The sequence below is a fragment of the Henckelia pumila genome, chromosome 1 (genome assembly GCF_033568475.1).
Source record: "Henckelia pumila isolate YLH828 chromosome 1, ASM3356847v2, whole genome shotgun sequence".
Classification (NCBI taxonomy): Eukaryota; Viridiplantae; Streptophyta; class Magnoliopsida; order Lamiales; family Gesneriaceae; genus Henckelia; species Henckelia pumila.
In genome coordinates, this window is record NC_133120.1 from 82,457,340 (window position 1) to 82,474,482 (window position 17,143).

General features: G+C 35.2%; 2 protein-coding genes and 1 non-coding gene across 3 annotated transcripts; 2 read left to right on the forward strand and 1 right to left on the reverse strand.

Moving 5' to 3' along the window:
- Positions 1-652: 652 nt before the first annotated feature.
- Positions 653-3,506, reverse strand: LOC140874853 (protein trichome birefringence-like 35). Its single transcript, XM_073278301.1, has 6 exons — positions 2,916-3,506; positions 2,421-2,706; positions 2,120-2,291; positions 1,686-1,882; positions 1,411-1,563; positions 653-1,107 (listed from the first exon to the last, which is right to left on the reverse strand). Exons 1-6 carry the CDS (start codon positions 3,142-3,144, stop codon positions 777-779), a joined length of 1,368 nt encoding a protein of 455 aa, XP_073134402.1. The 5' UTR covers positions 3,145-3,506; the 3' UTR covers positions 653-776.
- Positions 3,507-3,759: 253 nt separating this feature from the next.
- Positions 3,760-3,841, forward strand: TRNAS-CGA (transfer RNA serine (anticodon CGA)). Its single transcript has one exon. It is a non-coding gene; the product is annotated as a tRNA-Ser (tRNA).
- A 3,414-nt stretch (positions 3,842-7,255) lies between these two features.
- LOC140888490 (probable L-type lectin-domain containing receptor kinase VI.1) lies at positions 7,256-9,485 on the forward strand. Its single transcript, XM_073296179.1, has one exon. It carries the CDS (start codon positions 7,331-7,333, stop codon positions 9,368-9,370), a length of 2,040 nt encoding a protein of 679 aa, XP_073152280.1. The 5' UTR covers positions 7,256-7,330; the 3' UTR covers positions 9,371-9,485.
- Positions 9,486-17,143: the final 7,658 nt, after the last annotated feature.

The following is a 17,143-nucleotide window of genomic DNA, read 5'->3' on the forward strand; positions in this document are numbered from 1 at the left end:
CATATAAATATATTTATGTTAATTAATATCTTTATAATTATTATAATATAAATTGATATAAATATAAATTTTTTCTATAATTTTAATTAGTGACAAAAACCTTGAAAAATAGAATAGGTATGTAGTTGAATATAATAATAATATTGGATTTAAAAATAATTTCAATAAAAGATAAATTCGACTTTATAATTTGATCATATATCAATTAAAAATTTTCAATAGTTCATATATTAATTTGATTGTTAATCAATAATTATGTATCAAAATAAATTTTACTCCTAAAATATGTAAAACCAGATGATATATTTTTTAAAGTTTACTAAAGTAAATGGGTCCGTAACCCGTGACAGCTCTTGCAAGCACTAAATAGAACAGCATCTCGAGTATAATTTTGAGGACGGATCGACGTGCAACCAACCCGTCATTAGATGTGGCGGGTTGGTCGATTTGTCGGTTTTGGTGAGTTAAAAAATTATCAATCTAACATTTATCTGGAGATGTTTGGTGGCCCTTTGGTTACGAGTTCTCGATGATTAGATGTAAATCTTGTAGTGCTTTCAAACAATCAGCGATTTTAACTTTAATCTTTCCTTGTTTGTTTCTTTTGCTGTATACAAGGATGATGAGGATGCAACATGAATGTGCACATGAACATAAAAATTCTATTAACCAAATATCACCTCATTTACAGAAATTAAAAGGCCTTGAATCACATTGTCAATTTTCTCTAACGTGAAAGATTTCAGGATGAAAATAACAAAAAAAACACTTTACTTTCAGAAGTATTGAAACAGTAACTCATTCCAAACATCTGGTACTCCCGGCAAGCACCAATGTATACAATCTGAATATGCCGCGGGATTTGCCATCCTCTCCGGGCCTAATGGCTCCCAAAACTTACGGTATATGGTGGGGTGACCGTCTTTTCTGTACTCGGAAAGCTGAGTGATGTTGATGACAGAAACTTTCGAACCCAACCTACTCAATACCTTATCGACCATCTGCATTGTGGGCAAGTCCGACCCAGTGCCCCAGTACCTTTCATCGTATATAGGCTCTTTCTCATCATAACAGTTGCCTTCACTTCCTGGCAACCAATCCTCCTTACTGTTGAGCAAAGGAAGGTTTTAAGAAATCAATACAGATTTTAACAACAAAACGAATGGTTTCATACAGCACAATTCTCTATCAAACTACTGCAGACTCGAGGATTTTTTTTGTTTTTGAACCATCAATTCTTTTGCAATGCATATAACATTGTTTCCAATATTGTTGAGTTGTTTCCAGATATTCAGAAAACGTATTGCAGTCAAGTTCAAATTTGTACAAAATAATGTCTCAAACATCCTAATTGAAAAGAAATGAGCATCCATATCAAATCAAATTTTACTCGGGCAGCAGCAAACTTACGCAAAATGTGTAGGTGACATGGTCATGAAAAAGACCTTCTTCTCCAGGGGATCAATATGTGAGGATACCCAATCCGCCCAGGCGTCCATGGCCATTTCCATACCTCCAAGGCCATCAATTTCTTCGCAGACCATGTTTTCTTGATCACTCCATCTAATGATCAAAGTTGATGTGAATTTCCCGAATAAAATTTGCATAACAAAGGGTCATATTTTTGTCATATTCCTAAATATGTCTTGTGCATATTTGAGGTAGGATCCAAATTAGATACTTACAGAAGCTTAACCGGACCTTGCCTCCACCACAGATACGAATTAAAGATGAGTATATCGGCATGCTCCCATCGTGATGAGTGCCTAAAAATTGAGTCTGGCCGCATTATTCTTTCATCAAGCCGGTGATCCACTGCATCATCAGAGTTAGATTCGGCGAGAAGAGGTGCCCAAAGAAACTCAACTGTCGCATTATAATTCTGTATAAGACATAAAAATTCATAACAAAGGGATGGCACAAGTCCTCAATCATCGTTCGTAATGCTTGTCTTTAAACAATATATGTCTAATGTTTCTGATTCAACAGGTCTCTGGCATTTGTTTTTACACCCCTTATATGCGTACTTATCTATGAAAGCAACTTTAGCCACCAATATTATGTAAACTTATTTCACTAGACTGATTCCCTCATTATTCACTTCAAAACTGAAGTTTACCTCTGCTCTGAAAATTGTAAGTTCGGCATTCGGTGTGATGGACCGCTTATCCGCTGGAATCACAGACTGCAACAAACACAACAGTGATATCCATTGCCCTCTATTCAGTGAGTCCCCAACAAACATTAATCTTTTTCCCCTCAATTTCTCCCAAATTTCAGTCGCATTCCACCTATAATTTTCACAGACATGAATTGACAGTTGAATGAGATACAAAATTCTATCTTGCAAATGATTCGAAAGTACACAGGCTTCGTTAAGCATCAAACACAGTTCAAGATCAATACAGAACATAAACTACCTCTTCAAATTGCAGTTGTGGGGTTGCCACCTCCAAAACTGGTAACCTGACTCAGGCCTCCCATGCTTGTGACAAGCCAACTGATCGGACATGTATGGACAATCAGATTCATTATATAACGGATACGATGTGTTATCAAATACCCATTTGCCAGAGAAAATGTCGCAGGCCTCTGCCTGCGCCTCCTCTCTCCGGCTACTAGGCTCGGTCTTGCGGACGCCCCAGGCAGCTCTCCTACCGCTGTACTTCAACGTGGAACTACATGTACTAAATTTATCCAAACCTACTGCAAATGCCAACGCAAATAACAATCATAAGCGAGAATGATAAGCACTTGGGATTCATGAATCAATTCAACCCATGAAATTCAACAGACACTACAGCTTCGAAGTTTCAAAATCGAGCATCAGGCAACAGAAAACGGAAAATTCCCATTCACCAAGAGATTTACTGAACTCGGGCACGATAAAGATAACATGTTTCAAAGAGGCAGACCTGGCGGTTTCTTCGGAAGAGTGATGTTTTGTGCAGGCGTGGAATTGAAGAAAAAACCGTCCTTTACAACAACAGATCCTTGGTCCTGATCTTGGGTATCACTGCGAGATTGATCCTGGAAAACTTGCCGAAAGTTACACTCGTTGTAGAGGATTGACAATGCTACGAACACAAAGAAGACAAGGGCGATAACGGGGAATTGCGATTTCTTCTTTTGCCATCTCTGCATTGCTCTTCTCTGTGCTTGCGCGAGAGGGAGAAACGGGGCGAGCAAACTTCGTTAACTGCTCCTGATTATGTAAGCAATTTCAAGAATCAATCAGATTCTGAAACCGACAATGACTCCTATAGAAGAAAATCGTGATAAATGGTCAGAGGAACTAAATGATGGTTACTTCATTTGTTGGGATCCATGGTGACTGTTTATGCTATAAATCTATTCATTCCAATAATGAAACCCAATAAATTAATTATGCACTACCGGATAGTAATGTCAATATTAGAAACAAGTGCTTTAAGCGTATGTGAGTTGGTGGAGCAATTAATTTTTTTTTTTTTTTTTTGAGGTAATGGAGCAAGTATATCTATATGACCTATTCAAATGATTTTTTCTTGTAGGGTTTGTCCAATGCATTTTATATTTGCATAAATACACACAAAAGATAATTGAGTGATAATAATATAATAAATAAATAAATAAAAACAAGTGGGAGGTGGCATGGATCGAAACTTGTTTGTGACTTGATTTGATTGTGCCCCACTTCCTTTTGTGAATAAAATGAATTGATTCGACTCTGTCCCACTTGAAATTAATAAATAAAATTAGCTTCATTATGAAGAAATCGTCGATATGTCCGAGTGGTTAAGGAGACAGACTCGAAATCTGTTGGGCTCTGCCTGCGCAGGTTCGAATCCTGCTGTCGACGTTTTTTTGCTAGTTTTGTTCTATTTTCATGTTCCGGTTTTAATAATTTATTTATTTATTTAATAATAATCTCTCCCTATATATAAAAAATCTCCCCCTTAAATACCATCTTTTAAATTGCCGAAATTGCCCTTATGTAATATCTCTCTATATATAAAGAATCTTCCCCTTAGACACCATCTTTTAAATTACCGAAATTGCCCTTATGTAATATAAATATTACAATTTTATTTTTATTTGTTTTTTATTTTTTGAAATTTTGATATTTCAAATTTTCATATTTTTTTTCAACTAAACATTGTAGATAAGACAAATTGATAAAAAAAAATTAATTTATTTTTATATTATTTTATAAATGTTAAAAAATAAATTTAAATATTATTGAAAAAATAATATTTATATATAATATACAATATTAAATATATTATATGATTTTATACGCACGCAACGCGTGTGCGATTATGCCAGTGATAATAATGATTTAGTTCCATCGATTTGATACGTAAGCCAACTTTCTAAATTAATCCTTATACAATAAATAAAAAAATATTAAATTATCCAATTTTTATTTAATTTCACGAGATTTTTCAGTAAATCTATCCTACTTTTATAAAATTTGCGAAGTAATGTACCATTATCATATTCAAATATTTGTTTGTTTTAAAAAATAATAATTACTTCCTCTATCCATAGATTCCATATTCAATTCCCGATTGTCTAATATTTTGTTATTTGCTAATTTGCTTTCATAACATATTGTCCATTTTTCCAATGTTTATTGACCGTGTTTCTAAGGAAAAATTGTATTTATTTTAGTTTAGTACGCAATATTACTTGTGCTAAAACGCTAGTTTGAATTAAAAAATTAGTGAATTTTCAAACGGCCATTCAATGAGATTCAGTCGTGATTATTAAAATGGTTGGATACGAAATTGAATAAAAAAGTATTTTTAATATATATATATATATTAATTTATTGTAAGCTACAAACTTACCATGTGACAAATATAAATTTAGCAGTCAAGAAAATTAATAATAAAATCATTTAAAATATAGTATTATATTTAGGGAGTGTTTGCAATCACTAAAAAATTGATTTTTAGTTTTTGGCTTAAAAAAATAATTTTTGTGTGTTTTTTAAACCTAGATTATGTGTTAGTTTATGCTTAATTTAATTGAAATCCAAAAGCTAGTCATGTGATGATTATGATTTTCCAAAAGTGATTCTAATAAGAAGGTCATTTTTAAAATCACTCTAATCACTTATTTATCAAACAATACCCAACTTTGATTTTTAGATTTTCACATTTGTTTTCAAACATTACCAACTTTTGATTTTTTTAACTTTTTTATAATCTATAAATTAGTGAGTGTTTGCAATAGATTGTGCTTTTGTAAAAGTGATTAATAAAAGTTAAGAAAAATCAAAAGTTGCTAGTGTTTGAAAACAAATGTGAAAATCTAAAAATCAAAGTTTGGTAGTGTTTGATAAATAAGTGATTAGAGTGATTTTAACAATGACATTCTTATTAGAATCACTTTTGGAGAATCATAATCACCACATGAGTAGCTTTTGAATTTCAATTAAATTAAACATAAGCTAACACATAATCTAGGTTTAAGAAACACGCAAAAATTATTTTTTTAAGCCAAAAGCTAACAATCACTTATTTTAGTGATGACAAACACTATCTTAATCACTTCAACAAAAGAACAATAATAGCAAACACTCCATTATATTCAAGATACGACTAAAGATTAAGAGAGTGTTTGCAATAGATTGTGCTTTTATAGAAGTGATTAATTTATAGATTATAAAAAAAGTTAAGAAAAATCAAAAGTTGATAGTGTTTGGAAACAAATGTGTAAATCTAAAAATCAAAGTTTGATAGTGTTTGATAAATAAGTGATTAAAATGATTTTAACAATGACCCTCTTATTAGAATCACTTTTGGAGAATCATAATCACTACATGACTAGCTTTTGGATTTCAATTAAGTTAAGCATAAGCTAACACATAATCTTAATGTAAAAAACACACAAAATGATTTTTTAAGCCAAAAACTAACAATCATTTTTTTTTAGTGATTGCAAACACTTTTTAAGTTGTGCTTATGTTTTTTTAGGAAAAATTATATGCGTCGCGTAAAAAACCTACTATTTATTTAACGGGAGACTTGGATTAAGTCTACGGGACAAAAAATCATGATCAATGAAAGGATAAAGATGCCAATGGGCAGTGGGCTTGTGGTTCAATTCCGGGACCTGTGAGTTGGCCACGCAAATGCCAATATAACAACCAATTAATCAATGCAACGCGTTTCTTGCTTTCTTAAATTTAGAGTCAACGCAGTTCAGAAGTATTATTATTTTTAAATAATTACTATCCCTTATGATAATGTTTTATAGAAAAAGAGATCACTCACCCTCGGAATCTTTTGCTTTGGCTTCCCCCCGCAGAATCTGGCCTAAACTTATATATACAGTACACTCTTTTGTACAGAATAAGCCAACTAACCTAGCAACTACTACACCTCTGTGGACAATATCGTTTAATCATTAATATTTAATCAGGCATGGTTTGACGCTAAATAAATATATTTGTTCGACTAAGTAGACCGTTTGTAAGTAGAATCTCGTAATTGTAGATCAGTAAACTACAATTTTTCAGCTCATGTATGAGATCGTCGTCTAGTTACCCTAATTCATCTACAAACTCGTCTTCTACGGATTCGGTCATCGGTCTACGAGAGAGTCGTCTAAGATTACCTTCTGGACACGTTTATGAGCTAATCAAATTTCCCCCTACTTCGATTTACGTAATCCAAACGATTATATTTTTTGGCTACATTATACATGGAACATAATTTACTTTATGAATTGAAAGGTCCAGGTCCAGGTCACGGATAAAGATAACAGAATTCAAATATGTGGTAGACATAATAGTTTGGGGTGGGTGCTGTGCTTCTAGGTGTGTTTCAGAATTAATAAAATAAAGAATTATTTTTATGATATTTTGTAATAACTGATGAACATATGAAAGTTGTCAGGTCATTATCTAGATATTGTTTTATGTAATTGAGAAATTGGACCGGAATACATGTTTGCGAATTAATTTTAATTCCACCCAAATTTGCTACCATCCGCCATCCAAACAATAATAACAAATAATAATAACAATGTTACGAATAAATTTTGTGAGACAAATTTTTTAATTGTGTTACCCATGATATCATTTTTTATGCTAAATATATTAGTATTTAAATTCTATTGTGCTCTCGTTGGAGGAAAGGGACGTTACTCTGAAATTGAAACGGAGTGATGCCGCTGCAATAATATCTCACAATTGACCATGTCTGGGTCAAAGAGTTTGACTTTTCAACTCTATATACTCCGATCAATTTCTGTCCGGTATGAATCCGCTATTAATATTAGCTTGCAGTAATTCAATCTTTAGCTGAATGAATTATTGGAACCGCCACTCTGCTACATGGCTCTATCTTCTTCCCTTTTCTTGATCCTCTGTTTCGTAATCCTCTTCAACTCTATCTCGATTTCTCTATCTTTGGAATTTGTCTACAATGGATTCAATACATCGAATGTTACCACAGATGGGTCGGCTTCCATAGAGGCGAGAGGAGCTCTGAGACTCACAGACAAAGCACCGAATCGTATAGGCCATGCGTTTCACAAAGATTCGATTCCCATGCTCAATAACACCCTCAATGCTTCTTCCTTCTCCACGTACTTCGTCTTCCAAATCCTGCCTGATTACGCGAGCCGCGGAGGTTTCGGGTTTGCCTTCACTTTGTCTCCGTCTCCAGGATTCCCTGGCGCGGAGGGGGATCATTATCTGGGAGTTTTCAACTCGACGAACGATATGGACCCGACAAACCATATCTTTCTGGTGGAATTCGATACGGTGAATGGATACAACGAAAAATCCGATGGAGATGGGAATCATGTCGGAATCAACGTTAATGGAATGAAACCATTAGCTTCCGATGCGGCTACGTATTCCCAAAACGGGACAAGAGCAAAGGAGGAGATTGACTTGGAGAGTGGAGAGCCTATACAGGCTTGGATCGAGTATGATGGGGTGAAGAAGCTTTTGAATGTAACAGTTGCCCCTGTAAATTCTTCCAAGCCAATCGAGTCTTTGTTGTCTGAACCCATTGACTTGTCGAAGTTTGTGAAGGATAACATGTATGCTGGATTTTCGGCTGCCACTGGGAAAAAATACAGCTCTCATTATATCCTGGGATGGAGTTTCAAGCTGAATGGGATGGCCGATCCACTCAGTATTGACAGGCTTCCTTTTGTGCCCAATTTGAGATCACCCACAACATCTAATGCTAAGCTGAAAACGGCGCTTATTGCGACCTTTTCTGTAATGATTTTCTTGCTGGTGATAGCTTTAGGGAGCATACTTGTGTACAGGAGAGTGACCAAGTTTGAGCATTTGGAGGATTGGGAGCTGGAATGTCCCCGTAGATTCCGCTACAGGGACCTTTACAAGGCAACCAAGGGATTTAAAGAGAGTGAAATAATCGGAATCGGAGGATTTGGTTCGGTGTTCCGAGGTGTTTTACAAACCAACGGGACTGAGATTGCCGTGAAGAAGATCATGTCCAACAATTCGCTGCAAGGATTGAGGGAGTTCGCCGCAGAAATCGAGAGTCTTGGAAGACTGAGGCACAAGAATTTAGTGAATCTTCAGGGCTGGTGTAAACACAAGACAGATCTCCTCCTAGTTTACGACTATGTCCCAAATGGAAGCCTGGATTCGTTGCTGTACAATAACTCCAAGAACGGCAACGTTTTCTTGAACTGGGAACAAAGATTCAATATCATCAAAGGCATTGCATCCGGGCTATTGTACTTGCACGAGGAGTGGGAACAAGTCGTCATACACCGCGATGTGAAATCCAGCAACGTGTTAATCGACGCGGACATGAATGCAAGACTAGGAGACTTCGGGCTAGCGAGACTATACGATCACGGGAAAAACTCCCACACGACGAACGTGGTGGGCACGATAGGCTACATCGCACCGGAGCTGACTCGAACCGGCAAGGCCTCGACTAGCACCGACGTTTTCGCGTTCGGGATTCTACTTCTCGAGGTGGCTTGCGGGCGGGCGCCGGTGGTGTGCGAAGCGGCGCGGAACGTGATATTGGTGGATTGGGTGGTGGAGTGCATGCAAGTGGGCAACATATATGATGCGGTGGATGGTAGATTGGGGTCGAATTATGTTAGTGAAGAGATGGAGATAGTGTTGGGACTTGGCCTTTTGTGCTCTCACCCAAAGGCAGAAGCAAGGCCTAATATGAGGCAAGTGATGAGGTATCTGAATAGGGATGAAGTGCTGCCAATTTTCGACAAGTTAAGTTCAGCTGGCTCAAGGAGAGTCGATGAAATCACATCGAGATTTTTGAATTTGGGCTTGAGTGATAGCTTTATCACTTCATTTTACAATTCTTCTTCTGTAGGGAGAGTATCTACTAGTTCTTTTCACAGTGGTAGATGATGATTTATTGTAGGATTAATTGTAAAATTCTTTCAAGGTTTGTAATTATTATTACACGAAACTTTCTAATGAAACGGTCTCACGGATTAATTTTGTGAGACGAATTTTCAAAATATTATTCATCTCAAATATATAAACTTATGAGATTACCTAATATAGACTTGTTCTTATTATTAATATATCTCATGAATACAATATTTCCAACTCTCATGACAAAACTATTCCACCCCTCTCTCTCTCTCTGCATTTTGTATGTCTTTAGACTTTATCGTCTTATATTATAAATCAGCAAGAGGGAGACCATTATAATTTTTAACGTTTTTAAAACTTCTTATCACAAGTTCTCATGACTGACTTCCTATTTTAAATTTTGTTTACAGCTTACTAAAACGTTATTTATCCAAAAAAAAAAAGGACTTTTAATATCTCACGTACACGCACTACAACGCGCAAGTCTTTTTTCTTTTTTCTTTTTCTTTTTTTTTTTAGAATCGCGTATGTTTTTGTTATACTATTGTTGAAGTATGTTTCTATCAGATTGAATGAGAATAGAAAAGAGATCGGATCGAATAGTACAGATCAGATGAGTTCGATATTCAGATGAGTTCATGGTCCAGATTGAATACTGGGATCAGATCGAAGTGATGGTCAGATGAATTTTCGGATGAGTTCATCAGATAGGTTGTTCGAGCATTGTGACTTGGTTAAAAGTCAGATGGAGTTTCCGTATAGGTGGAAGCTTGCAGACAGATCGATTCAGATCGAAGTACAAGAGCAGATCAAACTGATGAACGAAAGCTTATCGAGTTGGACCATGTTGACTTTATAATTGGGCCGTAAGTTACTGTTGACCTAAAGCCCAAGATGAAAGTCGGTTTAATTCCCTATATAAGCAAATAACAGAAAATCAAATTCTTCAGAATATATTGAGAGAGAAGAAGGAGAGATTTCGGAGGAGAAAACTAAGCGAAGATTGTGACGGGAAGAATTCAAGGCTTTAAGCTTGAATTGTGTCTGTATCTAGCTTGAGAGTTTATCTTAGTCCAACTCTGTAATAAGCTCTGTTGATTGAGCTTGGATTGTTCTGTTCGTGATTAATAAAGTGTTGTGTTGCTCTCCCGTGGAAATAGGCAAATTCCTTGCCGAACCACGTAAATACTTGTGTTCTTTAATCGCTTTCGCGTGAGTTGAGTTTTATCTGTGTGCGTTGGTTTTATCTATTCTGAGATTATATTATTGTTCTTATATGTTAGTTTGCGTGGTGAATTTTCAAATAATAAATTTTGGATTGATTCCTAACAACTATTTTATTTGAGTCATTCTCTGATTCTTTCGAATTTCGTGGACCTAGGGATGAAATAGTTGACTTTTCAAAGTCCACGGTATATTGCCAAATGTGTTGAGCATTATAATTATTAAAAGTTTTTTTTTTTTAAAAAAAATCAAATTCTCAACAAATATTTCACTTACAGAGAAGTTTATAAAAATTTAAGCCCTTGAATTTTTGTGATGTTTTCACGTTTACTTTTGTCTAGCGAGTACACATGTTTTTTAGAAAATATTGAACACATGTTGTTATTGTATCTAAGTAACTATTTTTTGGACAATTTTACATTTATGATACGATAACATCCTTCTAATATAGTAATAATTTGCATATATAATCAAATAAATCACGTGTATTTGTGAAAAAAATCATAAATTCTATGTATATGATGTATTTGAATATATATGAAAATTAATATAATAATATAAGGGGATTTTCGTACCCTATGTAATATGATATAAATTTTTTTTAATTAAATGCAACAATTGCGCGTGTTTAACAATTCGTCATTACAAAATAAAACGTGTAACTTTTATAAGTTAAGGTCTAAAATGTCTATTAATTTTTTACGATAAAAATGTATATTTTCGAATATTTCACATGATGTTAGATGAAAAAACTTTATTTATTAAATGGAATTATCGATTATATTTTTAGAAAATAATGATTGATATTATATTAAATTGAATCGGTCGATAACGATTAGTATTATAATAGAAAAAATTCATATTTCAATTACAAATTTTGTATATAAATTTTTTTTTAAAAAATATATAATGCATTATCGACAGAAAATATTCGATTTTTAGTCGGTTAAATTAATTTGGCTCTAGAGATAAATTTGGTTCGATTAGCTGGAAAAAAATCGATTAATTTGGTTAGGTCAGTAATCGAATGATACCTCAATTATCGATTGTGCACATATCTCTATACTATTAATTAAGGGAGATACTATTAATTAAGAAGAAAGGTGAATATTAACTAACTTTTGGTGAAGTTTTTTTTAATATGCCAATAATACCCTTAATTAGTTTTTTTTTGTTTCTAAATTTTTATTTACCTTTTTTTTACAAATCCTTTTATTTTATAATTTAATTACAAATATTTAGAAAACAAAAATAAAATTATGAGACGCTAGTATATATAATTATTGGATGATCCAAAGCATAAATATATAATTTTAATAAATCCAACCATGTGGACCTTTACCGGCCCCAACTTTACGCATGAAAATAAGAAATGTGGAGAGCACAGCGTCCTCAAAATCTTGGGCTTCCAAGCGATATGAAAGGTGTAAGGGATATTATGGTTCATAAAAATTATTAGAATTAGATGTTGTCACTAGGTGTTGACAACATCCTACACAATATGCAGCGGAAATATTAAAACGTGAAAAGTAACAGCAAACCAACAGTAAAAATAATCAAGAGTAAATATGCACAAGTACTAAAGTAATAAAAGGTTGCACATAAAACAGATTCAGATGTTGTCACAAGGTGTTGACAACATCTTCAATAACACCTTGATTAACATGCATCAGAATTTATGAAAGCATGAATAAAATAGATAAGCAACCAAATAAATTAGACTCAAGTATTTAAGCAAGAGTATAAAATACTCTTGCAGCGCCTCAGGGCAAAACTTTCACTAGAAAATAATCAAAGAGTTTTACAAACCCTAAAACTAGTGAATTATTGTAAAAATCAATTTTCTCAAAACATGTGAAAAAATAAAGAATAAAACAAATAAACCAACTCCTAAAAATCTACTGAAGGTAGACAAGAAAATCAAGAGAATAGAGTTGGCCCTAGATGCCAAAACACGAGAGCAAAAAGGCTTTCAATCTTCGATCTTCAATCCTCAATCAACATGCTCTCAAACTCTTCAAGGCATCTACAAAAAATAATTTCAGCAAATAGACAAGGACTCTTCAACGTGAAAGCACTCCAGAAAGTCGAGTTCCTTGTCTTCTACACTTAAGCTCTCTCGTCTCTCTCTTTTATTTTGTACGCTCAAATTCTCATCTACGGCTTGAGATCTCTCTTTTTTGCGCTCTCTCGTTTTTCTCCAAGCCACCTCAATCTCTACACTCTCTTCTTCTATTTAAGCGTGTCAGCTTATCTCTAAAAAGACTTGATCATATTTTCTTTCAAACTTGAACCAATCTACAAAGATAAGGAAATAATATTAAGTTAGGAGATAAATATATATTATGATAAGTGCATAATATCTCCTACAAAATAATCAAGTAAATATTTAAGCTCTTTAAGATATATGAATATCTTATTCTATAATAAAACAATTCCTATTTAAAATATCTCAAACACTTAGATAGGAAAAAGTATCAATCCAAGAAAGGCAAAACACCACAATAAATCTTTCACAATATAGAAAATATATCAAGGATTTTATTCCTTTCAATCTTCCCTTTTTGCCTTTCTGGACAAAACATCTAAAAGAAAATCAGCAACTCCCCCTGAATATTTGTAACGCCCCATTTTTTTTTATCTTAATTGATGTTATTTGAGATATTCGGTGATTTCAGAATTCGAGATCGGACTTTTTATTAATCAGGGACCTTTTTGCAATTTTCAAAAATTTCAGGGACTAAAACGCAAAAAGTGGATTTGTTATAAGATTGAGACTTTGACTAAGTCTTCATTTCCTCCCCTTATCTCCTCCATCTCGATTTCCCTCCATTGAAGACGATCAAAGATTTTCCAAGCTTTTGTGATTTCATTTCTAGCTCAATCCGTCCGATAGAATTGATTTCTGACTTGATATCTGCGATCACAGCGACGAGTGCTCCGTTTGGAAGTAAGTTTATCTTAATTCTGAGAAGTTTGAATTTATTGATGTTGTCAGATTTTTTTATATTCGGAGAGGATGATTATGAGTTAGCAGTGATCGTTTATCTAAGACGGTTCGAAGATCTAACGACAATCGGAATTGTTATGATTTTTCTTGTCATTTTTGAAAATGATGATTTTGAGATGTGTTGATTTTGTGTTGGGTTTGATGTTTGATGATTGGAATGAGTTTGTTGAGCTGTTGTTTTGCTGTCTGCATTTCCGGATTGATCAGTTTATAGTCGTTATGCTGTCAGTTTGAGTTTTGGATATCGTTTCGATATTTTGATTATTATTGAGTTTTGATTGAGTTTTGATATTGATTTTGATCCGTGACTTCTTCTGATAGATTGATTGGGATTCCTTGTAGTTGCTAGAGTTGCAGCTTTTGACAAGTTTGGAAGAGTTGAGCCGATATAGTATCGATGTCTTTCTATATCGATTAATGAACTTGATTGGATAGTTTTTGAATTGAGAATTTTTGTTTTCAGATTGAAGTTTGGAACGACAAAGAAGAGGTATAAGACGACTTCGTAATGGAATGAGACGATTAACTCGAATCAGGATTGACTCGAGTGTCCTAGAAGAAATCACATATTGCATGTTTTGATTTCTTATTTGATTATATGATTGAAATTATATTGAGTGCATTAGATTACATTGCATTCATATTGAGCCTTGATTTGTTCAATTTGAATTAGACGATCTAGGGATTGTAGTCGAGTAGCTTGGTAGGCGATTTACTACCTTGTCGAGTAGCTCACTATAATGCTCTTGAGTCTAGAGGATTAAAGCATGCCATGTCCACCTCGAGAGGGGAGTCGGTGTGATTGTGGATGTTTTAGCTTCGGGATCCCAAACCGAAGAAAGAAAGAATGGAAGAAATTCATTGATTGTCTGAGTCTGATAATCCAGAAGTTTAAAGACATGCATATCATTTTAAATACAGTACTTGATTGAATTATTTGATTATATGGGGAACGAGTTTTTATATGACTTGATATGTTTATTTGATTGCATGTCAGTCTCTTTTACTGAAAATATTATTCTCACCGGATTATCCGGCTGTTGTCTTTGTTTGTATGTGTACTTGGCAACAGGTGAGGCAGGAATGAATCAGAGACAACATGGCTAGAGGATTGAGAGAATAGAGTGAGGCTTGGATGTTAGGAGTCACTTTGTAATTGAACTCCTTTTTGTATTAAATAAGTCCGAACTAGATGGACCTTGTTATGCATGCTTTATTTTGTGAGGTTTGTATAACTCATTACATATATGTTGTATCTTGTTGAATGAGATTTTAATGTTGTTATTGTGGATTGAATGGAATTGAATTGGAGAAGAAAACCAGAATTTTTCTGGGCAGAGGGTCTCGCTCGATCGGCGAATTCTTGCAGATCGAGCGAGCACCTTTAGTAGCGAGGCAGTGTATTTGAATTTTGTGCTCGCTCGATCGGTAAGATTTTACTGATCGAGCGAGCACCACTTTAAAAAAAAAATTCCTTGAATTCTTTAATCCTATTCTTTTAATTGAATTGATTAATTTAATTACCCTGAGATTGCATGATTAAAATCTAGGCCTCACATTAAGTGGTATCAGAGCGATAAGTTCCTGGATTTTGTTCTAGAAGTGAGCGGGGTAGACCGAGTCCGCTTGACCTGGATTTCTCGCATGTGATTGATTAATTCTATGATTACAGAATATGCAAGCATGCTTTATGGATTGAAAATTTATTTGAATTACGTGACTTGGAGATTCAAATTGTTAAAGCATGATTTGATTGAGATATGAACTGTATTCATGCATTGATCTGAGTTCCATCTATCGTATTGGTAAGACGACCAGAGGTTTCTTAACACTGAAATGGTGAGATGTGAATTGAATTATCCGTGTTCTAACCCCTGTCAATTTAGATGGGTACTCGAAGAAGGCTAGATGAATACTCCACCGATTGTTCCTACTACAGAAACTCCTCCGGTTATGACTCCTCCGGTGGTACAGATGGATGAAACGATCACGCCTATGGAAGCCTTACTGAAAAGATTCAAATCCTTCAGGCCACCGTATTTGAATGGGAAAGAGAATCCAGTAGATTGTGAGAGTTGGTTTGATGATATAGATCAGCTCTTCGATTCGCTCGACTACTCTGACGACCGCAGGGTTAGATTGGTTATTCATCAACTGCAGCGAGTGGCAAAAAGTTGGTGGATGACAACCAAGAAAGCCAAAGAGAACAGAGGTACGAAAATCACTTGGGCACTTTTTAAATCTGAATTCTATAAAAGATTTTTCCCAGTTTCCTATCGAAAGGACAATGGTGCCGAGTTTGCAAATTTGAAGCAAGGTAATATGAGTATCGAGGACTATGTTGCGAAATTTGACAGTTTACTGAGGTTCGCCCCGCATATTGCCGACAATGAGGAGGCAAAAGCAGACCAGTTCATTAACGGTTTGCACCCTGACATCTTTATTCTGGTGAATACTGGGAGGCCAGATAACTTTTCAGATGCGATGGATCAGGCCAAGGGGGCAGAAGCGGGAATGTTAAGGAAGAGGGAGAATCAGTACCAGCCTCAACAGCAACAACAGAGGCAGTATCAAAATCAGCCGCAGATGAATGAGGGTGGTAACAGTGGTGGTGGCAAGAAGAACTATTTCCATCCCAAAGGAAAGCAGTTCAAGAAGTCTGGAAGCAGTTCTTCGAGCTCGAGTGGTTCGAGACAGTTCAGTTCTGGTCAGGGTTCAGGATCTTCTGGATCTTTGTGTAGCAAGTGCGGAGGACGACACTCCAGCGACCAGTGTAGGGGAATCTTTGGGAACTGCTACATCTGTCAGCAAACGGGACATTATACCAGACAGTGTCCTCAGAAGGGTTCTGACCAGACTCAGAGTGGAAATGCCTCTCGACAGTCATCTCAGTCTCAGAGGCAATCGACTGCAGTTCACTCGTCCCAACCTCAACAGCAGAATCGTCAGGGAGGTAATCAAAGTTCGAATCAATCTTCCCGACCTCAGGCTAGAGAGTTTGCTTTGAACGAAGATGAGGCTCAAGCTGCACCGAATGATGTGATTACAGGTAACTGTAAGATTTTTGGTTATCCTGCATTTATTCTGATAGATACAGGTGCTTCTCACTCTTTCTTATCTGAGAAATTTGTGTCGATGCATGCCTTGCCTTTTGAGCCTTTGCCTGCTGTAGTTTCTGTTACTTCACCTTTGGGTGGAGGAATTGTTTTGAAGAATTTCGTTAGAAATTGTGGTTTGAGTTTTGAAGGAAATTTGATCGAGTTCGACTGTATTGTACTTGGGTTGTTTGACTTTGATTGCATAGTTGGCATAGATGTTTTGACTAAGTACAGGACTAAAGTAGATTGTTTTCAGAAGATAGTACGTTTCAGACCAGAGATGTCAGAAGAGTGGAGATTCTTTGGTAAGGGCTCTCGTTCTAAAATTCCTTTGATATCTGTCTTATCTATGAATAGATTACTACAGAGAGGAGACAAAGGATTTCTTGTTTATTCAATCGATAATCTGAAGTTTAGCCCTGAGCTGAACGATATACCAGTGGTTAGGGAATTCTCTGATGTGTTTGCAGA